At 38.6% G+C, this 27,789-nt stretch overlaps 2 protein-coding genes and 1 long non-coding RNA gene across 7 annotated transcripts; all 3 read right to left on the bottom strand.

The window, feature by feature from the left end:
* Positions 1–470: 470 nt before the first annotated feature.
* On the bottom strand, positions 471–13,644 carry trpc6a (transient receptor potential cation channel, subfamily C, member 6a). 3 transcript variants are annotated; one of them, XM_087300097.1, is made up of 13 exons: positions 12,541–12,863; positions 11,991–12,341; positions 10,166–10,913; positions 8,995–9,174; positions 8,750–8,914; positions 8,234–8,450; positions 7,878–8,105; positions 7,532–7,796; positions 4,081–4,276; positions 3,629–3,829; positions 1,558–1,614; positions 1,377–1,452; positions 471–1,170 (listed from the first exon to the last, which is right to left on the bottom strand). In XM_087300097.1, the coding sequence occupies exons 2-13, from the start codon at positions 12,131–12,133 to the stop codon at positions 1,022–1,024; spliced, it is 2,625 nt and encodes an 874-aa protein (XP_087156223.1). In that variant the 5' UTR covers positions 12,134–12,341; positions 12,541–12,863; the 3' UTR covers positions 471–1,021.
* A 3,688-nt stretch (positions 13,645–17,332) lies between these two features.
* Positions 17,333–20,245, bottom strand: LOC141379867 (uncharacterized). The gene is made up of 2 exons (XR_015520329.1): positions 18,211–20,245; positions 17,333–18,140 (listed from the first exon to the last, which is right to left on the bottom strand). It is a non-coding gene; the product is annotated as an uncharacterized LOC141379867 (long non-coding RNA).
* A 398-nt stretch (positions 20,246–20,643) lies between these two features.
* angptl5 (angiopoietin like 5) lies at positions 20,644–27,482 on the bottom strand. 3 transcript variants are annotated; one of them, XM_087301267.1, is made up of 8 exons: positions 27,227–27,482; positions 24,819–24,975; positions 24,616–24,719; positions 24,445–24,538; positions 24,266–24,370; positions 24,039–24,158; positions 21,471–21,656; positions 20,644–21,317 (listed from the first exon to the last, which is right to left on the bottom strand). In XM_087301267.1, exons 1-8 carry the CDS (start codon positions 27,338–27,340, stop codon positions 20,998–21,000), a joined length of 1,200 nt encoding a protein of 399 aa, XP_087157393.1. In that variant the 5' UTR covers positions 27,341–27,482; the 3' UTR covers positions 20,644–20,997. The 3 variants fall into 3 exon arrangements, with proteins under 3 accessions (XP_087157393.1, XP_087157394.1, XP_087157395.1); XM_087301268.1 differs by having other exon boundaries at positions 24,815–24,975; positions 27,227–27,326; XM_087301269.1 differs by having other exon boundaries at positions 24,039–24,159; positions 24,263–24,370; positions 24,815–24,975; positions 27,227–27,326.
* Between the last annotated feature and the right edge of the window lie 307 nt (positions 27,483–27,789).

A 27,789-nucleotide genomic window follows, 5' to 3' on the forward strand; every position in this document is an offset into this window, starting at 1 on the left:
AACTCCAACCAGTCTGGCCATTCTCCTCTGGCCTCTGGCATCAGCAAAGCATTTGCGCCCACAGAACTGCCGCTTACTGGGTATTTTCTCTTTTTCAGGCCATTCTCTGTAAATCCTAGAGATGGTTGTGCATGAAAATACCAGTAGATCAGCAGTTTCTGAAATACTCTGACCAGCCTGTCTGGCACCAACAACCATACCACATTCAAAGTCACTGAAATAACGTTTCTTCTTCATTCTGATGCTCGGTTTAAACTGCAGCAGATCGTCTTGACTATGTCGACATGCCCAAATGCATACAGTTGCTGCCATGTGATTGGCTGATTGAAAGTGTCTTGTTTTGACTTTCATACATTTTTTACAACAATTCAGACAAAAAAACACTAAAAATGCCATTCAGTGTAACAATAATGTTGTTACATATTTACATAAATATATCAGTCACACAGCAAGTAAATATTAAAATAGTATTTCACCCATATTTTGAACATTTATTATAAGTTATTTAAAACATTAAAGCAGACACTTGTACACAATGCATTAATGTAGATGTAGATAAAGTCAGAAAAGTCATTTGTTGCGTTCACCTTATTTGAGACTCATGAAATACTCATTTAGTCAAAAAAGAATAAGTGCATAATTACATTTATACAACTGTATAATTAACATATAATAAAATATATGAGTAATATGTAATATTTTAACAAATGATTTTACAGTTATCATTTTATTTATTTTTTATTACTCTGCTGTGAATTTCATCTATTTGGTAACTGACATTTTAATATGTGAATTAGATACTGGAAATTCAACAGTTAACTGCATATGTGTTATATAAATAACCTTTGTTCAATAATGTTTCACCATTTCACAGTCATGAAAGCTCACTAGTTTGTTCAGTCAAACCAGCAGGCCAAGGCAGAGAATCATGTGAAGCCACATAGTCTTTGTGCAAAATATCTTGCTTGATAAATAGTTGATTCTATGCCTCATAGAATCAAAACACAGCTGTCTGACTTTCTCAGTGAGACTTCATAACCAAGCAGTCCTGAGAGAGGTTTTTTTCAAGTGTCCTGACTAGCTTCGCCAGCTCCTCCATGTTGTGTGACTTTTCCTCCAGCAGTTCATAGCGAAGGCTTGAAATGTCCTGTTTGATCTCCTTCAGTTCACCTGCAACAAGTATTGTGAAATATTTACATTATGTTAACAGAGAAATTTCCCCTAAGAATCCTTTTGCTGCTGATCCTCTTTGGGATTTTGATTCAGTGGGATACATAAATAGGAATAATATATTTTATATTGCTCTATCTATTGATGGCTGTCGTTATAGAACGTGTGTAAAATTTGTGAATTATTCCTCAAATTCAGACACTCACCCTCGTTGACTTCATCACATTCCTTGTCATTTTGAGCCTTGATGATGTATCGCTTCACAAGACGCTTCATAATTTTCTGTACAGATTACAAACTGACTTCAAATTCAAATAGGAAATATGAACCATATTCACATCTATTAAATATATGCAGTGTAGCAAATTAAAACGGAAATAAACATGCCTGATATCGACTGGAACGTGGAAGAGTCTTGGCCTGGCAAGTTTTGCTCTGTCCCAACTGAATTGTAAACAAATGACCCAACAAACCACAGGACACATATGAATGGGTTAGTTTATTGTGATCGTAAATGAATTAATTACTTTAACTTCCACATTAACTTCCAAGCTGCAACAGTTTTTTTTCCTATTGTGACGCAGTTCCTAGAGAAACGGCATATTAAATGAGAAAACAGTAGACGTGACTTTTTTTTTACTATGAACTGATTGAATGTAGTACAGTAGGCATTGCATACTCTTGTTTCATGCGGCCGCCATTATAAAACACGAAAGCGAGGCTGCGGTGGGAAGAAACCCAGAAGGATAGGATCAGCACTGTAAACATTGCAACAACATGCTGTGGACTACAAACTTTCAGCTGTTGCCGCGATGTCAAAATGCAGATATGGTGTAAACCTCAATTTAATATCACTCAGTAAGTTTAATTTAAACAATTAAAAGCATATTAGGCATCAAACAACATCACAATCTCTTTAAGAGCATCCTCCTAGGCTTCAGTTCATGGCACCAGGTAAACACTGTGGGGGCTTCCCTGCTTCAGCCTATGTGACCCGGTGAGCAATAAAACAATACAATCATGTTGTCCCGGTACTAAAGTTTTAAAAACGTTTATTTCCCGCTAACATTTAAGCTCCGATGAGCGCACTCTTAAACAAATGATTTGCCATGGTTTTCACCAGTGTCAACAGAAATGACTGTGATTGGTCATGAAGGTCATCAGTTCACCGCTCTCCACTGAGTGCAAAAACAGATACACAAACACTGGAGCATTTAAAAGCATGATGACCTTCACGGCCAATCACGGTCATTTCTGTTGAGCACCGGTGAATACTATGGCAAATCAGCGGTGTTGTGTTCAACAGTGCTTAAATATTAGTGGGAAATTGACGGTTTTCATAAATTTCAGTAGCAAATTTCAGTATGGTGACAGGTCTAATATAGTTAAAGATTCAGTAAATTAACTTGAGTTTGATAAAATGGCATCTAAACCATGTGTTTGGGAAAGAAAACGTTTGCTATCTAGTGCTCTTTTCCTTAGCTGAACATGAGGTCTGATGTTTATTTCCCTTTCCATTCAGAACAGATCTTCGGGTCACTCGGAAGATGGTGAAATGATAAATTTGTGTTGCTTTCTCTTCGCTGATAAGATATACAACCAGGTATACAACATTCCTGAGTGACTCAGGCGATACTTCCGGGTTTCTTCCCACCGCAGTCTTGATTTCGGTTTTTAAATCGCGGCTGCGTGAAATCAGTCTGTTCAGAAAGATCGGGAAATGGGTTTTAAAAGAATGATTACAACCTAACACACACCTCCTCCTCATGCTTTCTGTTTGTTGTCAAAACTGACAGTTGGAAGGGAGTGGGTAAGTATGTTAACCACTTCCCACACCTCAGAAGTGCATTTTTAGATTTCAATTATAGATGGCAAAAAAAAAATTCTTACTGTCATGCACAGATGACATGTTCACCACAAAACTAGCAATGTGAGCTAACAAAATCATATGGTTAGTTTTGATTTCATGTGTACTTTAAATGTTTGGTGACATTTACCATCACTGACAAAAATTGTGGGTGAAAACCACTAAACTTCATGATTGGCAGCTTTGCAAGTGTGTGAAACTCAGTCATTTTGAAATGGGTCTACGCCCATAAATCTACCACATTTGCGGCATTGACTCATGTGTGGGCTGTACTACATATATATGCAGGCTATTGACATGATTGGACAATACAGATCTTTTTATCGCTGCAGTTTTGCTAATACAATCTTGTCTAGTCTAGTCATATTTTGACCTTTTCCACGTTCAACAACTTGCAGAGGTAATCGAAAATGGGATTGTTATGGTGTGTGTTGCGGGAAATGGGACTAAAACAAGCTGTTTATACTTTGTCCATTGTACCAAAGGAAAGCTGCTTGTTATGAAAGTGATTTCTGTGTGTGCTTCATACATCTCTGCTTTAATATGGCTAATGTCACTATAACTTAATGTAAAAGAGTGGATTTGCCTCACCTCACTGAGTTCAGACCCCTTCATAATGGCTTTTTGCCTGACAGAAAGCTCTCGCAGGAGACCCTTGACCCCCATAACCAGACTAAGTACTGATTTGGGACTGGGAATCAGGTTAAAAGGCACAGGGAGAGTCCTGCCCTCCTCAAAGTAGGTGAACCAGAGCTTGGCACGGGCAAACTTCCACTCCACATCTGCGTCATCCTGGAAAATGATAGAAAGTGCTGATGCTTTAAATTTATAAAGCAACAACTTAATCAGTAAAAAGATGATTTGAAACTTGCTAAGCAGTCAAACTAATTATCCCATTTTGAAGAGATAAGGTTGTTTTTTTGTAGTCTGCAAAAACCACTACAATAGGGTGCTTCATCAGCACAAAGACTCACTAAACCCTCAAGATTTATCATGTCAGCAGTTCTCAGAGAGAAATCTAAAGAAATGAAACTGAGATGAACCTCAATCTCCTGAAATGAGTTGTTGATCATGGCAATGAGCATGTTGAGTAGGACGATGACCACTGTGACATTGTAAACTCCATAGAGAACATATCCAATGTTCTCGATGAACTTGTGTCCATTGTTCACCACGACTGATTTGACCTCAGAAAGGCCAAATATTGCCCAAAACAATGTTTTGAAGCTTTCTTCCACACTGCGGAGATAGAGAGGAAAGATATGAGTATTTTAGCTGAGCTCATTTCCTGTTCTCAAAAGTGGTGAGTAAGGAGCGGATCACACCGAACGCGCTTTTTGCATTGAAAGGCTTTTTGCATTTACTAAAACGACCCACGCGAGCATTTTGTGCTGCTTATGCGCCCTGCCACTCACAAATCTTGAATTTCACAATATTATTAGGTATTAAAGTGCCCATATTATGCATTTTTTGTCAATTCCCCTCCATGTAGTGTGTAACACAGCTCTAAGTGAAGTGAAGTATCCAGCTAAGGCTTAAATCTGTAAGAGTACAGTGTTTAAAACAGTTGATTCATCTAAAAAAGAGTCGACTCATAGTGCTTCAAACGAGTCGCCTTGATACCGAGTCATTGGGTGTTTCGCCATGATGTACGAACGAAACCAAGTTATTCACGTGCACGCGCAAATCCGGGAGATTTCAAACCTGAGGCCCCGCCCTCTGACGCAGAAACCCAGACACACACACACACACACACACACAAACACACGCACACAAACATGCCGGTCGATTGAAGTCACACTGCAGATGGATATTATATCGAGTCTCTACCCAAAGATGAAACCTCAGCATTATAACCAAGCAGTTGGAAACTACTGGAAACTTCTGGAAACTACATGCCACAAAGAATACTTCATCTGCGTTTGTTAAAGGAAGGATCAGTAAAGAGTAACTTACTGCTGGACGTCAGGATGGGTTTCTTCCTCCATTTCTCAAGTGTAAGTACGAGCGATTAAAGTTGTTGCCTCGTTGACTCTAGCTTGCAAATGTATTTAGTTGTGATTTGTTACTTGTAACCGCGTGTACTGTATCAGGTTAACTGGCTATATTCTCTTATCGCGTGCAAAGTCACGTTAAAAACGCGACACGTGCTGCTTTGTTTACGGAGCTCCGTGGACGAGGGTAGTGTGTGTGTGCGCCTGCGCTGTCGTCCGGAGGTATGTGTGTGTGTTTGTGTGTGTGCGCGCACGCGTTGTCGTCCGGAGGTGTGTGTGTGTGTTTTTGTGTGTGCGCTCGCGCGCAAGGACGAGGGCTGTGTGTGTGTGTGTGTGTGTGTGTGTGTGTGTGTGTGTCTGTGTCTGTGTCTGTGTCTGTGAAAAGAGCAGAGTGAGACAAGCTATGTGATCTCCTCGACAGTTTTTGGAGTTTTTGCTCAATAAAATAGTTAATCGTCTGAATTTTCAAGTCCATTGACTGTATTTACATTGACCCACTGGCAGCTAAACTCCACGCCTACACTATCGAGCGTGTATAAACTGTGATTACTTTTATATTGCTGATTAGCTGTTTGGCATTTCACTCTCTGACTGAAGGCAGTCGTCCAATCGCAACAGGCTGTCATTCGTCCAATCAGCGCAGATTAGCTTCGCGCTAAGGAGGTTTGGGAACAAATGAATCACTGGACGATTCATACAGGAGTCGCTGGGATAATTAGGTAAAAATAAATGCAGATTATAAGACCATGAAAGTGTTTTTTGACCTTGCATGGATATTAGACTGTTGTTGGAGACCCTTACAACCAAGATATGACCCTATTTCATGTATAATTATATGGGCTCTTTAAAATGATACCAATATCAAAAGCAACACTATTGCACGATACCCAGCTGATTTAGTCATTGTTTAGCGACATAAAAAAGTGCACTGCGTTTAATTTTCTCTTGTCAACAAAAAAGCAGTGTGGTGTGCCTCTTGTTTTTAAAACAGAAAAGCATATTCGGTGTGAACGGCCGTTACATGTCATCCAGATACTTACCGACTTTTTAAAATACTGTAAATTTGTACATACTGCTTGGCTGGCATACTGTATTTTAAATACTATATAGCAGGGGTTTTCAAAGTGTGAGGCGCGCCTCCCCTGGGGGGCGCCAGAGCATGTCAGGGGAGGCGCGGGAAAAATTATTTAGAATCATTATTATATAAAATTTTTAAGTTTAATTATTGTATGTATTTTTTATTATTTTTAGACGTTTTAATTAAACAAAGCTAAAATAAATAATACGTCAAAAATAAGAAAACCTTTTTTACCCAGAAGGCCATGGCTGTGAATTCACTTCTGTTTGGCAAGCCCGCCAATACAGGTATATTCCTGCTAATCATGCTGCTAATACAATGAATCGGTTTCTGAGACCCCCCCGATTCAAAGCCTTCAAGTTCAGGGCTTAAACCCAAAAGACGACGATATAATGATCAGTATTTGAGTTTAGGATTTACGTGGACAGGACCAGCTGATGAACCACGACCTTTATGTGTGGTTTGTCAAGATATTTTATCTAATGACAGCATGAGACCCGCTAAACTTCGGCGACACCTTGAAACCAAGCATGATGAGGTAGCAGGAAAACCTCCAGCATTTTGTGTGTGTGTGTGTGTGTGTGTGTGTGTGTGTGTGTGTGTGTGTGTGTGTGTGTGTGTGTGTGTGCGTTCGTGTGTGCGTGCGTGTTTGGGAGGAGGGGGGCGCCAATGGATAAGTTGTGTCAAAAGGGAGGCCCACTGTCTTAGACTTTGAAAAACCCTGCTATATAGTATGGAATTATATGTTGTTACATTGTGTTTGGGTTATATTATATAAGTTATAGTAGGAAATAGCTACTTAAGACCTATATAACCTATTTAAGAATTTACTTCCAATATGTAATACCAATGGGATTATCTGTTGTATTTGATGCTAATCATGTCACAATTTCAAGTAAAAAAAAATCCAAAAACAATCGGCACACTGCCACTTTTGCTCTCAAACAAATCTTTAAGGTCAAAGTCACAACGTTTTAACCGACATGGTCCTCATCAGGTAAAGAAACTTTTTACCTGATGAGGACCATGTTGGTCGAAACGTTGTGACTTTGACATTAAAGATTTGTTTGAGAGCTAAAGTGGCAGTGTGCTGATTTTCTTTGGATCTTTTGCTACTAATGTTTGTTTTTTGATCGAGCACCTGCCTTCAACATTTTCTAGATGTGTGCACATTTCTGTTTTTGCAACATTTTCAAGTAAAGCCACACATTTTATTTAACTTTAGGCACATGTTTCTGCCTTATATTTTTCTCTTTCAACAAAAAAAAAAACTCAGCAAAACCACTTCTAGCTAAATTTAGTAAAATAATGTTCTGTAGATTCAGATCAAGTACTAAGGTCTACCCTGTTTCACCAAGGTCCACTCACCTTCTTTACCCTTGCCACTATAGACACTTCTAATAGATCATAATTTCAACTCACGTTGTGAAAGCTTCATTCTGTTTTGCACCCCGATAATATGAGTAGAGGTTGAACATTCCAATCATGAAGGCCAGAAAGACTAGGATGAAGATAACCATGAACTTGAAGATGTCCTTCACAGTTCGTCCCAAAGATATTTGCAGTGGTCCAAAGCTCTCATTAGCTGGCAGAATATAGGCAATTCGAGAAAAACTCAGCACCACTGCAATGGCATACAAGCCCTCTGAGACTAACTGAGGATCTGATGGAAGCCAGTCAATCCGAGCTGGAACAAAAATAAAAAAAAATATTTTGCTTTGTTGTTGATTTGGAGTGTGATTTGTGACTTGTCAGGACATTCACTCACCCCGCTGGAAGTATCCCACCTCAAAAGGTAATACTACATTGGTTAGATCTGTGTAATGCTCATCAACATAGCGTTGTGCTGAACTTGCATGCCAGAAAGCCATTATCCTTGAGATGAAGGATGCCACAAAAATGGCCAACATTCCAAAGTCTAGCAAGTTCCAAGGCTCAAGCAGATATTCTCTTGGTCCTTGGGACCAGATCTCCTTGCACTCTGCCCAAATCATCCCTGAGAGAGAGATTGACATGAAAACAAATACATGAATGTTGCATCAGGACATGCAAATGAACTGCACACTTTGTTCTGTGAATACAGACTGTAGTTAAGTAGTAATCTTTAACAAGTAAGAAACAAACCTATGACCCAGGAAATGATGAGCATTTCCATCCACGTGAAGGGAGTTGTTTTCATACGAAACAGCTGTGTCGGATAGTCATGGATGGTCATATTTGGAAGAAGCTTTGTCCCATCAAAGCGGTCGGCAGCGTTCATGACCAAAAGGCCAAGGAAAATAGTAAAGGAGGCCGCATGTGCCACAAACTTAAGGAAAGGGCCACGCATGATCTTTCCCATCTGTTGGTAACAGCATTTTAGACTGATTGTGGTGTGATTAACAAAATACTGCATTCTTCTATTGTGTATTCGTACATTATCAGCCTGATATGTTTATCAACATTATTATGACTCATATGATACGGTGGATATTTTAAGCACTGCTATAATTTACAACCATGGGAACAGTCTAACTGAGCTAAGACTTCAGTAGATGATTGATGTTAAAGTCATTGCTTGATTGTTTAGCCATGTACTGTATGTTCGCTATGCAATATATCTGGTTTTTGCAGGTGTTACAAAGTAAACTGCATACATACCTTGCTGCATGGTGCCACCCAATACACCATTGCTAGAAAAGGAAGTCCCATCGCAACACCTAAAACTACTAGGAACTTAATAGCTGTTGTCTGCTGCCTGAGTTCGGGTAAGTGTTCGTACCATATTGACAAGAGCTGTTGTTGACAGTTAGGATGGGCCACAAACTGTTTGGGACAAATACAATAAAATGAGTGTATTATAACAGAATTAGTATGCAGGCTGGGAGATTTCTGTTGAGATTTACCTTTTTAAGTTCATACTTTATTGCCAGTTTTAAGCGAATGAGGCTCGGTCGGCCAGGTAATTCCAAAGTGTCATCCTCTTCTCCATTCAAAATGGCTTCCACTTCCTCAGTGCTCCGACACAGGTCCAGAAGACCCACCACAAAGTCTTTGCATTGCATAGAAAGTTTCCTGTATTCATTCTGAAGAAAACAGCCATTACAAAGAAGTCATTACAAATAAAATACAATCTGTTAATTTAATTGTTTTAGGTGGTATTCAAAAAAGAGAAATGCCGATGAATGTAATGTAATGTGTGTATTTATATAGCGCATTTATTGTGTATGGCCATACACCCAAAGCGCTTCACAATCATGAGGGGGGTCTCTCCACACCACCACCAGTGTGCAGCATCCACTTGGATGATGCGACAGCAGCCACAGGACAACGGTGCCAGTGCGCTCACCACAAACCAGCTATTAGTGGAGTGGAGAGACAGTGATAGAGCCAATTTGGTGGAATAGGATGATTGGGAGGCCATGATCATATGGGCCGATAGAGGGACTTTGGCCTGGACACCGAGGTTACACCCCTGCTCTTTCACGAGAAGTGCCATGGGATTTTTAATGACCACAGAGAGTCAGGACATCGGTTTAACGTCTCATCCGAAAGACGGCGCCCACTGACAGTGTAGTGTCCCCTTCATTTTTACTGGGGCATTAGGACTCACATAGACCTCAGGTTGAGCGCCCCCTGCTGGCCTCACTTACAACACTTCCAACAGCAACCTGGTGTTCCCTAGTGGTCTTCCATCCAGGTACTAACCAGTCTCAGCCCTGCTTAGCTTCAGTGAGTAATCGGTCTTGGGCTGCAGGGTGATATGGCTGTGGCTATATCACCCTGCAATGGCCATCGTAGAAAATAAAATGAAAAACAAAAGTTCAGCCATAAGTTCTATACAGTATGTCAAGATCTATAAGTCAGCTTATGTATGTTTAAACACATTACATGTTCCCTCAAGTAAGGAGAACATTGCTCTGATTCTCTCTTTTAGGTTCTCTTTCAGTTACAGCCTTTCAGCCAAACAACCCTTTAGAGACTTTGAAAGTTTTAGAGGAAACTCTGTGTTTGCTGAAGATGAGCAAGTAACCACGAGAGTTAAATTTTTAGTAAAATAAGTGCTTGCTGGTATACCTTAAATTCCTTTTCAATATTGGCCAAGGATGCGAGCTCATTGCTGAGCTCCAGGGCCGCCAACACTGGATCCTCATTGGACAGAGAGAGGTAAGCCGGACTGGCCAATCCTCTGTAAGCGTTGATCCTCGAGCGGGAGTGACAGAAGGAATCGTACTTTTGATGATAATTACAGGTGTCGCAGGTACAGAAGTAATCATGAGGCTGCTCAATGCGCGCACCCTTTCCCAAAAGTATGTGCACGATCTCGTACTCGTGACAGTGAGAGGCTAGAATGACTGGAGTGACGTCATGAGAAAAGCGCGTGCCATCTTCGTCGTAGGCGAAGAAGTCATCGTGCATCGGGGCCTGGCTGGGGCTCGCGGTGAGTCTCCTTGAGTCCGCGAAAGCTTTGTGGCTTAAAATGGCTTCCACAATCCTGGTGTAACCTTTGCTGATGGCCAACAAAAGAGCATCCCCGATACGTGACAGGTTGTCTTTTTTTAACAAGAGCTCTGTCACCTCCAGGTGCTCGTTGGCCACCGCGAGCTGCAGTGCATTCTGGCCCATGTAGTCCACACAGTTGACGTCCAGCTCCGGCAGCTCCTCCAGCATCCTACGCACCACTGGGATGTTCCCATACTCAGCAGCATCGAGGAAGCGCTCCTCCAGCGGGGTCAAGCTATTGGGATGGCCGTTGAACATGTAAGCCGCTCCTCGCACCGCCTGCCTGCGGCTCTTGGGCAGCACCTGACGGGCCACGTTCTCACTGCGAATAAAAACACATGAGCACATGTACTTTTGGCCACCATTGCTTAAAAATATTAGACTCAGATCAGGCCCGTGCAGAGAGTGTCCAAAGGGCATGTGCAGGAAAAATGTTTTGAAGAGCGTGAGGGGGGGGTGATGTTGTTGTCGTACTGAAGAGCGGTGTTGTCGCGAGTGTTCTGATCAGCGGTGTTGTCGCGCGCCTACTAAAGGGCCGTGGGGGGCGGAGGGTCGCGGGGGCACTTTTGATCATTTTGGAAGGGCACTTTCTATCCAAGACTAAAAAGGGCATGTGCGCTGCACAGGTTGAGCCCTATGTGTGCACGTGCCTGACTCAGATCAGTTATCGAAAATAACTACATCTCTTATTATTTCCATTTTTAAATGTTTAAATATTAAATAATAGTGGCTGTCATAAAATATTGGCATAAATATTATTAAGTATTACATTAAAATATCCAATCACTGTAATTATTAAAAATAATATTTTAAAGTATTAAAAATATATCGTTTACTTACAGAAAAAAAATATAAGGAAACATTTTATAATAAATATTTTAGTCATAAATTATTAACTAATGATTATGAACTATTGCTGTATAAAGTATTAGTTTTAGTCTATATTTTTTTTAATATACATAATAAAATATAACTATAATATATTGTGGGATACATCATAGCATCATACATTATAATTATGGTCTATATAATCTGCATTATATCATTATACAGGCATTATGTAATTATTATCTAAAAATAAAGAAAATGAGTGCTATTTACAGCATTTAGTAATGCAAATAATTTCAAACATTGCTATATTGCCATTTAGTTGGATTAAACAACTAAAATGAGTTATTTAAATATATTAATGCTATTGACTTATGCATGATAACTTTTTTAACAGGCATTGCTGGTTTCTAATGCTCTGTAAATCACTGACATTTTAATGAGCAAATCAGTTCACAAATATTCATCCAACACTGAGTGACAGTTTCAGGTCAAGGCATTGAACTTCAGATCATCTCATGAAGTCCTGTGAACTAAACACACAGTACACACAGAACCTCGAGCAACTCACCCATGGTAGTTTCCATAACTGCCATAACAGTCCTCGCCAAAGTGTTCGTTCATCAGTAGATTGTCCTTACTTCTGTTCCTCTTTTCGATAGAGTGATACTTTGATTGATTTTTATCCTCAAGAACAGCTCTTCTTTGATTCATCCTTTCAGCTGAGGCCGTTCACGTCCGAAATGTGAATCCGCCAAAGCTTAACACGTCCTGTTATCCAAACATCCAGCTGTGAGTGATTGAGTGCGCTCTACACACTGGCAAGTCACCATCTTCTACGATGCTTTGTTATGTTCCCGTTTTAAGTCTTGAGATTGTGCAGAGCACCGAGGAATTCTGACTGTTCTTTTCCACTCATTGCCTATAAATGAGGAATACAACAATCTTCATGCTCACAAAAGCTTAAAATCTGTAGTTTTGTTTCTCCACTCACTTGTTTAAACTGTTAAGACGCTGCAAACATTTAGTCCTCGTTTCAGCATCAGACAGATAAAGCAATCCATTAATACTCTGGATTAGTAACATTTTCATCAAGATTATTTCCCCATGAAGTCTCTCACCTTTCAAAACAAGTCTTTCACTGGATATTCCGGTTTTTATATGAGGAACGTTGATTAAAATCTGCTTCCAGAAATTAAGAGTCAAGTCCCGGAGTGCAGATGTAGAATCCCTTTGGGTGTATTTCAGCATTCCCAATAAACCTCTACATCCTGTGTGTTCACTGCAATCGTCCAGCTTTCTGTAAACTGTGGGAAACAGCTTCAATGGAATTCCAGACTGACCAATGGTCATGTACATTAAGCCGCAACATCACACTTTTGATTCTCATTTATTTTGCCTCTCTCTGGCATTCTTGCTCCCACAGTTTCACATCTGTGTGTGTGTGTGTGTTTGTACGGAATACCACATGACTACATGTGTACGTGCTGCAGTGGTCAAGATACTGCCCACAAAAATCTAACTGAGTACGTGAGCCAAACTGATGGGTCAAAAGGTAACCCACACAGTGGGTCATGGGAAGCCACTGTCTTGTTCCTATTCTCATGTTGATAGAGTCTGATACTGACGACTATTATTAGACTTTTTTATTATTTCTAGGCACATGCTAACTAACTGCCCCAGGCTTGCTGCGATGCAATATTAAAAATCGTTGAAACATTTGTCCTCTAATGGGTGGTTGAGATTCCCTTTGGTTATTAATTAAAATACATGTATTTTCTATTAATTTCCGTACCACAATATTTTACCCGTTGGTTGGCAAGTTTAAAATAATAAAAAATATAATAAAATATAGTAGGGGTGGCACAGACCATAATGGTTAGTAATGTTCGAGTCATGTCTGGGTAAGTTGGCATCTCTGTGTGGAGTTTGCATGTTCTCCCCGTGTTTGTGTGGGTTTCTTACAGGTGCTCCGGTTTCCTCCACACGTCCAAAGACATGTGCTATAGGTGAATTGAATAAACTAAATTGGCTGTTGTGTATGAGTATAAATGTAAGAGTGGATGAGTGTTTTCCAGTGCTGGGATGCAGCTGGAAGGGCATCCACTGTGTAAAACATATGCTGGATAAGTTGGCCATTCATTCTGCTGTGGCGAATCCTGATGAATAAAGGGACTAAGCTGAAGGAAAATGGATGAATGAATAAATATAGTATGACCACTTACATTTTTCTTTTAATTTTGAGGTATTGCTTAGTCCTATTTAAAGTTACGCAAAGGGTTGTAAAAAGCAGTTTTTGGGCATACTTCATGAGTTTCTTATTTGAAAGCAGAAAACAAAATTGAGAACACTTTTAGATTCAAGTTATTTGCGTTAATCTGGAACTTGTTTCTAGTTTGCTTAATTATCTGGTAAACCTTGTTTAAATATCAGCCGAACCTTCAGGTTTTCACTGACTTTACATGATGGAGCTGTGTGAGACATGTAATGTGTTGTGTAAAACTAAAGAAGTGTAATGAATTACAAATCTCGCTGTTCAAATCACATTTCTTTTTTGAGTCACAGTTTGGTACCATTTTTCAGATCAGCCAAAAAGGGAAGGTGGCAAATGTAATTCACTTTCCAGTTGTCATAAAAACAGTACTGGAAGAAACTTTTGGTTTTAACAAACATAACTTAGAAGCTGTAACTATCAAAAAACTTCTTCTGTCATCATTAAATTTGACAGGAAAGCCTAAATCAGGGATGTCCAACCCTATTCCTGGAGATCTACCTTCCTGCAGACTTCAGTTGCAACCCATATCAAACACTACTGCCTGCAATTAGCAAGTACTGGTCAGGTCCTAATTAATTGGTGCAGGTGTGTTTGATTAGAGTTGAAGCTAAACTAGGCAGGTAGATCTCCAGGAACAGGGTTGAACACCCCTGGCCTAAATACTTTCATACTTGCGATTTAAATGCACGGAGGTGAACTCTCTGCAATCATTACAAATTTATGATGAATCTACAAATAAAAAAAGTTATTAATCCACAGTCACATGTGTTCCGAACCATGGGTTGTGATCTGTTGCACCCCTATAAACTAGTGATGTCCTGTGAGAGACTAGTGATTTCCTGTGAGATACTAGTGGTCTGTGAGACACTAGTGATGTCTGCCAGAGACTAGTGATGCCCTATGAGAGACTGGTGATGTCCCTGTGAGATTTCAAATGCAGCATTTTCAGTGTATTTAAAATCCAAAATTGTATTTGAAGCAAAAAGGGGACAAGGGATGATATACAAGCTGTATTTGCTACTGTGACTTTTTGAAATCTATACATAAATGATCTCTGTTATGATTGGCAAACCGCCATGTATTCACAGTGTTCACATTGTCATCCATCAGTGTGGCCGAATACATTAATAGACCACATTAATAGACGTTAATGTATTAATGTGGACACAGGTTATTAATGTCATACCCATTCAAAATAAGCAAAGTGAATGCTAGATGGTAACTTCAACACATCAAGAAGTGTTTTGTTAAGTAACATTCATTCATTCATTTTCTTCTTTTGGCTTAGTCCCTTATTTATCAGGGGTTGCCACAGCAGAATGAACCACCAACAATTCCAGCATATGTTTTACACAGCGGATGCCCTTCCAGCTGTAACCCAGTACTAGAAAACACCAATACACACTCTTACATTCACTCACACAATTATACATGAAGGCCAATTTTGTTTTCGCAATTCATCTATAGCACATGTTTTTGGGGGAAACCAGAGCATGCGGAGGAAACCCACGCTAACACAGCGAGAGCATGCGAACACACAGAAATGGTTTGGAATTCGAACCAGCAACCTTCTTGCTGTAAGGCGACTCTGCTAAACACTGAGCCACCGAGCCACCCCTTCTTGAGCAGAAGAAATCAATATATCAGTATTCTAATCAGTATATTAGAAAGGTCACTGAATGCTCATGCCACATCGAGTCAAAATTCAGCTTTGTTATTACAGGAATAAACTTACAAAGTCATTCATTCATTTTCTTTTTGACTAAGTCCCTTTATTAATCCGGGGTCACCACAGCTAAATGAACTGGCAATTATCCAGCACATGTTCTACGCAATGAATGCCCTTCCAGCTGCAACCCATCTCTGGGAAACAAACATACGCACTCATTCACTATGGACAATTTTAGCCTACCCATTTCACCTGTACAGCAGTCTTTGGACTGTGGGGGAAACCGGAGTACCCAGAGGAAACCCATGCGAATGCAGGGAGAACATGCAAACTCCTCACAGAAATGCCAACTGACTCAGTCAAGGCTCAGACCAACAACCTTCTTGCTGTGAGGCAACAGCACTACCTACTGCGCCACTGCGTCACCCAACTTACAATGTAATAATGTATAATGTAATATATTTGATAAACATAAAAAACTACTTATTTTCATATTTTATAACATTACAGATTTACTGTTTTCATCAAATAAATATATCTAAAGTAAGTTCGAAACTTAAAAACCTTAATTTTTGTAAAACATAAACAAACTCAACCACTGGAAGAATTTAAATAAAAAAATATGATTCAAGTTGTATTTTTAACCAAATCCTTCAGTTTGTCCATATTTTACAACATATTGTTTGCATATATGTTTTCGATGTTTCAAAAACATATATAAAAAGAATAAAGGACAAATGACTTATTCACTTGCCGCATTAAAACAGAAATTTCACACTTTCCGTAAATCTTTTTACTTTCAATTTCTTTCAAATGAAAATCTTGATATCATGCTAACTCAAAAATATATGATTAATCTTACAAACTTACACCCACATTGGGCGGCGCAGGGGCTTAGGGGTTAGCATTGTCGCCTCACAATTTCTGTGTAGATTTTGCTTGTAGTTTGCTTGTGCTTAGAGTGTATGGGTGTTTCCCAGTACTGGATTGTGGCTGGAAGGGAATGCGATGTGTAAAACATATTCCGGAATAGTTAGCAATTAATTTCTCTGTAGCTGTCACTAATAAATAAGGGACTAAGCCAAAGGGAATTAAAGAGTCATTTTAACTTAAAGGACACCTATTTGACCCCTTTTTTAAGATTTAAGATAAGTCTTTTGTGTCTCCAGAATGTTTTTGTAAAGTTTCAGCTAAAACCCATCAGATTATTTATTAAACCTTTAAAAATGTTGGAGTTTTGTGCTCTGAACACAGTGAAGCAGTTTTTGTTGCCTGTGCCTTTAATGCTAGTTCTCCCTGTCCACCATTCCCATGTGCCTGTCAGAGTTTGCCTCAATCTCCGCCACAGCTATGTCAGATTATCGGCACAGTGACAGACATGAAGCAGTCATGTAATGTTTGTGAGAAATTCTACAGCAAGAACTTTATCAATGAGTAATATATGATATATTTGTTGTGGAGTTAATTCAAACCCTTCTGCAACGGTGAGTCACATACAATGTCGTTACAAAACAGAGATTTCACACTTTCCGTAAACATTTTTACTTTCACTTACTTTTAAATGAAAGTCTTGTCATCAAGCAAACTGAAAATTAAATGACTAATCTAACAAACTTACACCCACATAGAGTGGCACGGGGTTAGGGATTAGCACTGTCGCCTCACAGCAATTTCTGTATAGAGTTTGCATGTTCTCCTCGTGTTCACATGGTTTTCCTCCGGGTGCTGTAGTTTCCCCCACAGTAAAGAAATGCAATAAAAGTGACACAAAATTGGCCTTTGTGTATGGGTATGTATGTGTGTGTAAATGTGAAAGTATATGGGTGTTTCCCAGTAGTGGGTTGTGGCAGGAAGGCCATCCGTTGTGTAAAACATATGCCGGAATAGTTGGTGGTTCATTTTGCTGTGGCTAACCCTAATGAATAAGGGACTAAGCCTAAGGAAAATGAAAGGATGGACTTCACACAAGTTATGTTTTTGCAATCTCTATTTTTTTTTTTTTTTTGCTTATAAAAAGAGTGAGTCAAAATACCAAGTAGATGAGGCCTTGTATAAATAGGAAGGTGTTTCGACATGATTCCTTCAAAATAAGCCATTTTTTTCCATACAGTTTTGATAAATGCATCATTGTAGAGTAGGCAGGAAACTTTGCCTTCTGAGAGCTTTATGTGTGAGTAAGCCATTTCAAATATTAATCTCAATTGTGCTGTAAATACCAGATTCTTGAAGTCATATCCTTGTGTTCAATGTTATCTGTTTCCTTCTACTCTCTCACGGTGACTCCCACATTGGTATAAGGGCAAAACGAACCCCTTCAGCACAACTGGACTTTTTGTTTAGTCTTTGGCAAGACAAAATTTGGCAGGATTCTTTGCTGTAAATAGACATAGTACAGATGGTTTAACATATACACAAACATAACGTCTGACATATTTACCAAAGGACAGCGGTGCTAATAGCAGGGCCACACACTACGCAGCTTATTTTAGGCGTGTTAATTATCTCTGTCCTGCCAATGAATCAGGATAAACAACTGGCCACCCACGTCAATGGCGACCGAGCTATTTGCCCTTATTTCAAAATGCCTGGTCACTTAAAAGCCTTTCATTGTCAGGACGTCATAAAACCTTCTTCATTAAACGTAATGCATGAAGTCTACAAAGTGCGCCCATGACAGTAAATACATCACATAGAATACATAGGAGTTCATCTTCTGTCTTTAGGCTATTAGTCTATTATCATGATTTGTGTGTCTACTGCAGAGCCAATGGTGTAAACTGTGCCTTTGTTTCTGTCATTTTAAACATCTCTAAAGCTGGCTTTATATGCTGCAACGCAAGTTCATACTTTGAATTGCAACTTCATTGCTTTTTCAAACTTTGATTGCAAGAAAGTATTTCACTGTAAAAAATTACTTTTTAATTGAAACAAATCAGTCTGATGAGTCATTTTAACCTTAGTGTGTAAATGTGAGAGTGTATGGCTGTTTCCCAGTACTGGGTTATGGCTGAAAGGGCATCTACTGCATAAAACATGCCTTAATAGTTGGCGGTTCAATCAACTGTGGTGACCCCTGATAAATAAGGGACTAAGCCAAAGGAAATTAATGAGTCATTTTAACTTAAAGGGCACCTATTTTACCCCTTTTTCAAGATTTAAGATAAGTTTTTTGTCTCAAAAATGTGTCTGTAAAGTTCAGCTCAAAACATCCATCAGATTATTTATTAGACCTTTACAAATATTGGAGTTTTCTGCTCTGAACACAGTGTAGCTGTTTTTGTTGCCTGTGTTTGTTGTGGAGTTAATTAATGCCCTTCTGCAACGATGAATCAAACACAATGTTGTTACAAAGTTCACACACAACTCTACACTGTTTTTGCAAGGTGAATGTGACAGTATACACAATAATATCTACTGCTGCATGGACATCCGTTATGTTAATGTACAAAATAAACCTGATTTAACGTCCACAAACTGGGATTGAAGCGTTTTGTTTTTTTATAATTGTACTGATATGCCCCTATGGTGATAAAGACGGTAAAATCTCTGTAATTCATTACAAGCATGCACTGTTTTAATCTTGTTAACTCATTCTTGATCATATGTGATGATGACTGATGATCACAGAGAGCCGAACAGCTCTTTTAACCCCAGTTGCTTTGCGCATGTCTTGTCTTGTTGATATGATTATACGCGTTTCTACAGAGACATGTTAATACGCGGTTGTCATTCAATTTGGTGGGCGGGGAAACCGCACTCCTATGTCAAGTTGCGGTGGGCCTCAAAATGGGAGGGATTTGGATCCTATTTTACATTAGGAAATTAAAAATAGAGACTTATTGTCTTTTATATGACCCCAATATGACTGTGGACACACTATACCTAAACGGAGTTCTGTCCAAACAGCTTACAAAAGATGATTTTCATCATAGGTGCCCTATGTAATCTATATTAAACTGACTTAAAATTAAGTTAGTAAACATGATTTACTTAGTTATAATTGACATAACATAAGTTATATGAGTTACTTATCATTAACATAAGTTGTATTTAACATTAAAAGTGCTGTTGTCATGACTTATTGATGATATAATATTTACATGTGCCGCTGACCATGTGAAAGAAACAAGATCTTATTATATTGTACTTCAAACTTTATCTGACTACTGTTTTGGCTTCTAGTGTTTTGAATAAAATCTACTGTCTTAGGCAAACTAAGTCCAACAGTCAACTGATAAAGTGCTTCTGAGAATTTCAAGAGCTTGTCAGTTGCTTTCAGACTGAATTATTTGGTTTAATCTAGCAGCGTTCCATGTAAACAAAACATGTTAGTAATGACACATTTCCTTTTATTCATAACAATCGAAAGATTAGTCTGTATATTTTGGACCGTGACCCAGGATTAAAAAGCATGGTGGACTAAATCACAATCCCAAAAGGTTTATTCTCATCTTTTGTTTTTAAACCTCAAAAATGCATAAATGTTTCATAAACCATTTGTTGACCTGGGGTGTATATCTTTCAGGGATTTAACCTTAAACAGCTGGATAAAACTGTGAATTTATTATATTAATAATAATAAGTAATAAAACAAAGCACATTTTGTAATTGTTTGGAACCTAGAGGTGGTTTAAAACGCCATAATAACTTACAATCTGATATACATTAAAGATGTTTTTACATTTGTGATGTTGTTTCCTTGTTTTTTTTTTGGGGGGGGGGCCAAAAAAAGATTTTTACTTTTAATCCTGATTCCCTTAGAAATTACTGAATAACTGTCATTTTTTAAATATAGTATCTATATACACACTCAAATAATACTTTTATGAACAACTTGTATCACTGAAAAAAAAAGATTCAAAGTTGATTCCTTGGATTTGCTAAAAAAAAAAAATAAGGGGTTGTAAACAATTTATTTGGGCTGAATTTAAACAAACAAGTTCAGTTGAACATTACTAAATTTAATTTGTTTAAAATCAACCCATACAAGTTGTTTGCAACAATTTTGCAGAAATCTTTTTTTTTCAGTGTACTGAGCATTCAAAAACATGCTATGTGCTGGGCTAAATGTGCCTATCATTATGTGTGCATGTGACAACGTTATATATATATATATATATATATATATATATATATATATATATATATATATATATATATATATATATATATATATATATATATATATATATATATATGTATGTATGTGGATCAAGGTTAAGATGCCAACATTCACAATTATTCACATAAACTGCACTAACAAATCAATTGCTCCAGAGCTTGTTTTAAACATTTATTCAATTTCTTTTAGCTTAGTCCCTTTATTTTTCAGTGTTCACCACAGCTTAATTAACTGCCAGTTTATCCAGCATATGTTTTACACAGTGGATGCCCTTCCAATGTGGATGCAATATCTCTGTCATACTATGTCATATATTCATAGTTCATAATGATGAACAGAGGCTTACAAAGAAGCTGGAGGTTTACGCCTTGGATTGAATGAGGATGAAGTTATTGGATGATGCCCTTAGTCATGTTTCAAAAAAGGAAAAAAAATAAAAATAAAAACATAGGGTGCAAGTTCTATAGTTCAAAAAACAACTTGTTCCATTTCAGTGCATCATTTACAGATGCTTATTTTAAATTCGGGATCTCAACTCTTCTGATCTTCATAGTCACTGATTTGATTTGGACAAGTGTGCCATTTTTGGTCCAGGTGTCCCAGTGGATATCTGAGTGGGTGGAAAAGTCCTGTTCCATTGGCGAGCCATTCAAATTTGCCGTTCCACACTGGTTAAACCACCATCCGGTGTTGTTCTGGTTCACACTGCAGCTCTCAACAGCTTTATCCCCAAAAGTGCAGAATGGAGAACAGCCATCGTTGTCCACATCAGTGGTACTGAAAGGGGCAGTGTCTTGATTCTGCTCTTGGTCATACCCACGGAATGCATCTCCTGCAAAAAGAGAAACCGGTTCGAATTTCAGTAGGCTTCTAGACAGTGCCACCTATAAATTTCTCCTCAGCAGACATAGAAGGAATTTGTGGACGTTGCATTTTCCATGCTGATTTAATGGAAAAAGCAGCGTAGTATTTGCAATTGGCTGACCTGCACTACCAGCGTATCTGCCAAGGTGAATTGCGAAGAATTTGGTTTCGTCTTCAATCCAGAAACTATCATATGAAGCATAGGCCGTGGATTCATCTTGTGAGATCAGAGACACGTGCAGCTGGAAACGTGTGTTTCTTTGATTCACAATACTGAAGATCTTCCTCAAACCCAACCAGTGTTCACCTGCAACATTTTAATGAGAAAGTAAACAACACGTAATTTGTATACTGAAAGACAGTTCTGAACTGCTAAAGCAAGTCATCAGCAATTGCAGATTTGCGTCACTTCTGATATCATGCAGCCAATGGAGTTTCAGGTTGATAGACCATTTCTTCTAGTGTATCACCATTCAAATAAATTCTGTCATAACTCTCCTTGAGTGTTTACTAAGGGTGCTTTTACATTTGGTTCAGTTGCCTAGACCGTAGCCAAGATTGTTCCCGTTTGGCACCTTCTCGGTACACGCTGTCTTTTTTATTTTGAACTTCCGGTAAACTTGCATCATCAAGCTGCTGTTGTGTGTACTGCTAGGTGACGTACACTAATTCAAAGCGGCAAAATGGAAAGACGAACGTACATTGCAGTCATTCTGTTTTTACTGATTCTTTTGCTTTTGGACATACAGAAAGCGACTCGTGTCCATTTGCTGTAAAACTATTATGAACATTCAGAACAAATCGCGACGTCTGCAGAAGCTGTTTTTGGAGGAGACAAGCAGAAATTAGTATGTGATACACAGACACACACTAAAGAACGTTATGAAAATGATAGTTTGTTGTACAGTTGGCGGTTCACTTCAATTATTTGGTACAATTGCATTCATATAAGAAGTGAATTGGACCAGAGTTTGCGTGAACTGTACCCCTTACCACCTCTTTCAGGCAGACTCGATTACGTTTCAGGGGTGCCCACCTAACCCTTAGGGTGCTTTCACACTAGCACATTTGTCCACACGTTTAGCTAGTGTGAACGTGTCTTCTGGACTTTACCCGTACCCAAGTCTGCCTGAAAGAGGTGGTCTAGGGTACCATTCATGCGAACTCTGGTCTGGTTCACTTTTGGTATGAATGCAATCATACCAAATATTGGAAGTGAACCACCGGCTATTCAACTATTACAAACTATTGTTTTCATAACGTTCATTCGTCTGTGTGTCTGTGTATCACGTACTGTACCTTGGTGACAAGCAGGACTAAGCCAGGGCAAACACAGTGATAATGTCCTCAGCGCCATAGCCATATCACCCTGCAGACCAAGACTCACTGAAGCTAAGCAGGGCTGAGCCTGGTCTGTACCTGGATGGGAGACCACATGGGAAATTTGGTTGCTGTTGGAAGTGGAAACCTGCCGTTTGTGTGGGTCCTAATGCCCCAGTAAAAGGGATGGAGACACCAAATTGTCAGTGGACGCCGTCTTTCGGATGAGACATTAAACCAGAGTCCTGACTCTCTGTGGTCATTAAAAATCCTATGGCACTTCTTGTAAAGAGTAGGGCTGTAACCTGGTGTCCTGACCAAATTGCCTCCATTGACCCTCACGATTATGGCCTCCTAATCATCCCCATCCACCAAATTGGCTTCATCGCTGTCTCTCCACCTTACCTATAGCTAGTGTGTGGTGTGTGCAGCCAGCGTTGTCCTGTGGCTGCTTTCGGATCATCCAAGTGAAGTGTGGAGAGACCCCCTCATGATTGTGAATTTCTTTGGGTGTATGGCCACACAATAAATGCGCTATATAAAATCCACATTACTTACTTAATGTCTGCTTGTCTCCTCCAAAAACAGCTTCTGCAGACATTGGGTTATGTTCTGAATGTTTATAATATTATTACAGCAGATGGACGCGAGTCACTTTCTTTATGTCCAAAATCAAAAGAATCAGTAAAAGCTGTTGTGCGTATGTCTTTTCATTTTGGCAAATTGCTCTAGTGTAAGTCACCTAGCAACAGCCGTACACACAACAGTAGCTTGATGACACAAGTTTTCCGGGGTTCGGAAGGAAAAAAGACAATGTGAACACAAACCAACCGAAAATGTGACAAGGGGGACAATCGAACTTGGGTACAGTCCAGGCAATTGAACCAAGCATAAAAGCACCCTAACTGTGAACTAAAAAAAAACTTTGAAAGTTAAAAATCTTAATGCGTAATCAGTGTTTTAACCAATCACAACAGACTGGGCCATCTGACCAATCAGAGCAGAATAGGCTCCTGGAAATGAGAGCCTAGAAGTGACAATGGAGGTGATTTGATGCATCAAATTACAAAAATCGAATTACCACTTACATGAGGTGTTTCTAATGCTGAGTCTATGAGGCAGAACAGTAAATTTGAAATTTTTCTGGCTGCCGTCGGTCTCACGCTATTCTTTTTCTGCAAGTCTTGATAATGCCTTCATGGAGTTTTTCTTTTATTATTTTAGCTAATAGAATTGTTTGTTGTACTCTGCCATTCACTGCGCTTTACTCAAGTTTATCCAACTATGAAGACTTCCTCTACTGAGAAATCCAGAAATGTGAAAAGGGTCCATCGTAGAACCTTTGACCTATTGATTTTGGATACTGCACCTGGTAAGTGTCCAAATCCATCCAAGTACTGTGACCACATTCGTTTAAAGTCAGTGAGACCGTCTGTCCGCCTTTGTATCACTGTCCATCCTCCCTCCATGTCGTCCATCTCACAAAACACCTATTAAACAGCCAGTTCAACACACTTCATTTTTCATCTGTAATTTGCTGTTAGATTAAAATAACCGTGGTTGGAAATTTCTAAACAAAATAAAAGGAGGTACTTTCCTCAAACGAAACATCTGTGTTTTCTGGCTGAATTATGTAAATTCCACTTGGGATTTTTGGGGAAACGGCACCTAGTGTTTCTTTTATGTCACTGCAGTCTTTCCCTGTGAAACGAGAGGGAATTCACTAAGATAATAAACATTTTGAGGAACGTTTGGCAGCATGTTAATCATCTTACCGTGGGACTCCATGGGCTTTACAGAAAAGATGTCACTGTTGCTTCTCTGCACATCTGAACTGAGCGTATTCACTTTGGCCATGAGATCAATTATCTAATCAAATTGAAATGTTTAGACTGCAGAAGTAAAACTGGTTTGAAAGTTTGGAATATTTTACAGTATTTCTTCACCTGGCTTGATAGGAATTCCAAAGCCTTCTGCTGTTCCTCAATGAGATCTCTAATCAGCTTCCTTGTGTTTCTTGTATATGACACCATGGTATGCTGGAGGTTTGCTAGGAGTTGTATAGAGAACAGAACGGGTCAAATCTACGGATTATTAAGCAGAAGTACAAGCAGAATCTGTAACTTATTAAAAACATGCAAACACCAACTGCACAAGGAGTGTTTCTCATCACGCATTAGCTTTGCAGTCATTTCACATGGCATGGTGCATTTGTCTTTGCTTGGTTCTTTGTGATAATATAGTTTTTGCTCTTGGGGAGAAACATCCTCTAACTCTTCAGTTAATGTAGCCACTGTGTTGCCATTCTGTTGAAAAAAAGAAAGTACACCACATTATAACATTTAGGGGACAAATGCATCCAATGAGACCAGTGGTAAATTGTAAATTATTACATCTAATCTAGAATATAAGGTTCCAAAAATGCAGATAATTTACATTTAAAATGCATATATTATTTAAAATTCATTTGTTCTCTGTAATACTTCATTTTTTTCTCTTTTATATTTTCATTTCTAAAGGAATACCCTTTTTCTTTGGACCATGTCATTTTTGTTTTCATTTTTGTTAATGTTTGTTTGTGTGATGCTGGGATTCCCAAACATTTTAGTCAGTAAAACAACTTACCCTGAAATTATAAAAAAATTCAGAAGTTCAAGTGTCTGATTTTGTTTTAAGTCATTCATTAATTTATTCATTCATTCATTTCCCTTAGGATCAGTCCCTTATTTATCAGGGGTCGCCACAGTGGAATGAACCGCCAACTATTCCAGCATATGTTTTACGCAGCGGATGCCCTTCCAGTTGCAAACCAGTACTGGGAAACTCAAATTCACCTATACTGCATGTTTTTGAACTGTGGGGGAAACCGGAGCACCCGGAGGAAACCCACACGAACAGAGAGAACACAAAAGCTCCATATGGAAATGCCAACTGACCCAGCCGGAACTTGAACCAGTGACCTTCTTTCTGTGACGTGACAGTGATATCCACTAAGCCTCTGTGCAGCCCTAATTTTTGTTTTTATTATTCATTTCAATTGTAGCCTATTTGTGGCGACAGTGGCGCAGTAGGTAGTGCTGTTGCCTCACAGCAAGAAGGTCACTGGTTCGAGCCTTGGCTTGGTCAGTTGGCGTTTCTGTGTGGAGTTTGCATGTTCTCCCCACATTCGCGTGGGTTTCCTCTAGGTGCTCCGGTTTCCCCCCACAGTCCAAAGACATGCTGTACAGGTGAATTAGGTAGGCTAAATTGTCCATAGTGTATGAGTGTGTATGGATGTTTTCCAGAGATAGGTTGCAGCTGGAAGGGCATTTGCTGTGTAAAACATGTGCTGGATAAGTTGGCTATTCATTCCGCTTTAGCGACCCCAGATTAATAAATGTACTAAGCCGAGAAGAAAATGAATGAATGAATGTAGCCTATTTGTAATACTTTTAATTAAACACTCTTCATGAAGCTGTCAATCATTTGCTTTTCATCAGCTCATAAAAGACTTGCAATTCTTTTACATCAGTTTCAAAAAACTCAGATGTAATGTTTAATTCATTTTATAATTTAATTTTTGTGTTGATGACAAAAAATTATATACAGTTGAAGTCAGAATTATTAGCCCCTCCTTGAATGTTTTCTTCTTTTTAAAATATTTCCCCAAATGATGTTTAACAGAGCAAAGAAATTTTCACAGTTTGTCTGATAATATTTTTTTCTTCGGGAGAAAATCTTATTTGTTATATTTTGGCAGTAAAAGCAGTTTTTAATTTTCAAAAGCCATTTTAAGGTCCATATTATTAGACACTTTAAGCTAAATATTTTTCGATAGGCTACAAAACAAATAATCATTATACAATAACTTGCCTAATTACCCTAACCTGCCTAGTTACCCTAATTAACCTAGTAAAGCCTTTAAATGTCACTTTAAGCTGTATAGTCTTGAAAATATCTAAAATATTATGTACTGTCATCATGGCAAAGATAAAATAAATGAGTTATTAGAAATGAGTTTTTAAAACGATTATGTTTAGAAATGTGTTGAAAAATCAGCTCTCCCTTAAGCAGGGGGGATAATATTTCAGGGGGGTGGGGGTGGGGGTATTTTATTCTAATTTAAACAAATTAGAACAAAAATATTCTAAAGTAATCCAAAAGTAGTGAGAATGCACTAAAGTAGATTGCAATTTTCATCACTGTCATCAGGTATGAGCTTCTTTTGTAATCCAGCATGCATACAACAAAATATCGATTTGCACACTGTTAATTTGTACTGTTATAATAAAAATAATAAAATATACATTGAACATAGTGTTATTTTACAGGAAACTGATAAATTGTTTTATTTCTTTTTTTACCAGCTAGAGTTATATAAGTACCAGTTATGTAAGCACCCTTACCATTTTGTTTTTTAAATCAATTTTCATGCAATATGTATTTGATTTAAATATAAAAGACATGATCAGATATTGCAAGCATATCTCATTTAATGACTAAAATAATCAAGATGTTAAGACAATGAATCAATTAATTAACTAATTACACTCGACAGGAAACATTTATAGCACTCACCACAGTTAATGATGCAAGAAGAGGCAGAAATAAAGTGATCCAGATCATCCTGGTGTATGTAGCAGTCCCACATGTGACAGTGTGCAGACGTGCACTTTCCAAAGAGATGGACATCGTCTTCTGTGTTGTCTTGTGGGCTGGTCTGCCTGGACAGAAAAAAAAGAAAAAAAATTAAACCTCACAAAAAAAGACAAACAACAGTTCTCACCTGAACAAAAAGTGTCCAGACTAATTCTGTCTCATTTCTAAACTACTGTTACTTTATTGCATTTCAACAACATCCTGTATTGGCTATGAAAACCAGATGCTGAAATGTGACACTGCTTTTGGTTGAGGTGGGAATCAACAGGACCCAAAGCAGCATACGTAAATGAAATTCCTTCCAGAAACACAGTCGATCCTGGACCTGACAGCAGGAAAACTAAGATGGATTACCTTCACAACACTAGGACTGGCAAAATACGTTCTTGTTTGTAATGAGCCATTTGTCCAATTCGCTCCCTGTAGCTTAGCTTGTAAAGAATGGCACTAGCAAAGCCTTATGAGTATGATTCCCATCATTC

Source organism: Danio rerio, chromosome 21 (assembly GCF_052040795.2).
Source record: "Danio rerio strain M-AB ecotype USA chromosome 21, GRCz13ab, whole genome shotgun sequence".
Classification (NCBI taxonomy): domain Eukaryota; kingdom Metazoa; phylum Chordata; class Actinopteri; order Cypriniformes; family Danionidae; genus Danio; species Danio rerio.

Coding starts and splice junctions, on each gene's coding strand:
- trpc6a (XM_087300096.1), bottom strand. CDS start 12,133: ATGAATCAAAGAAGAGCTGTTCTTGAGGATAAAAATCAATCAAAGTAT. Junction 10,914..11,990: donor AGTTATGGAAACTACCATGG/GTGAGTTGCTCG, acceptor TTTTATTCGCAG/TGAGAACGTGGCCCGTCAGG. Junction 4,277..7,531: donor CAGAATGAAGCTTTCACAAC/GTGAGTTGAAAT, acceptor CTATCTCCGCAG/TGTGGAAGAAAGCTTCAAAA.
- angptl5 (XM_087301267.1), bottom strand. CDS start 27,340: ATGTCCATCTCTTTGGAAAGTGCACGTCTGCACACTGTCACATGTGGG. Junction 24,720..24,818: donor TGAGAAACACTCCTTGTGCA/GTTGGTGTTTGC, acceptor TACAACTCCTAG/CAAACCTCCAGCATACCATG. Junction 24,371..24,444: donor AAAGCCCATGGAGTCCCACG/GTAAGATGATTA, acceptor CTCGTTTCACAG/GGAAAGACTGCAGTGACATA.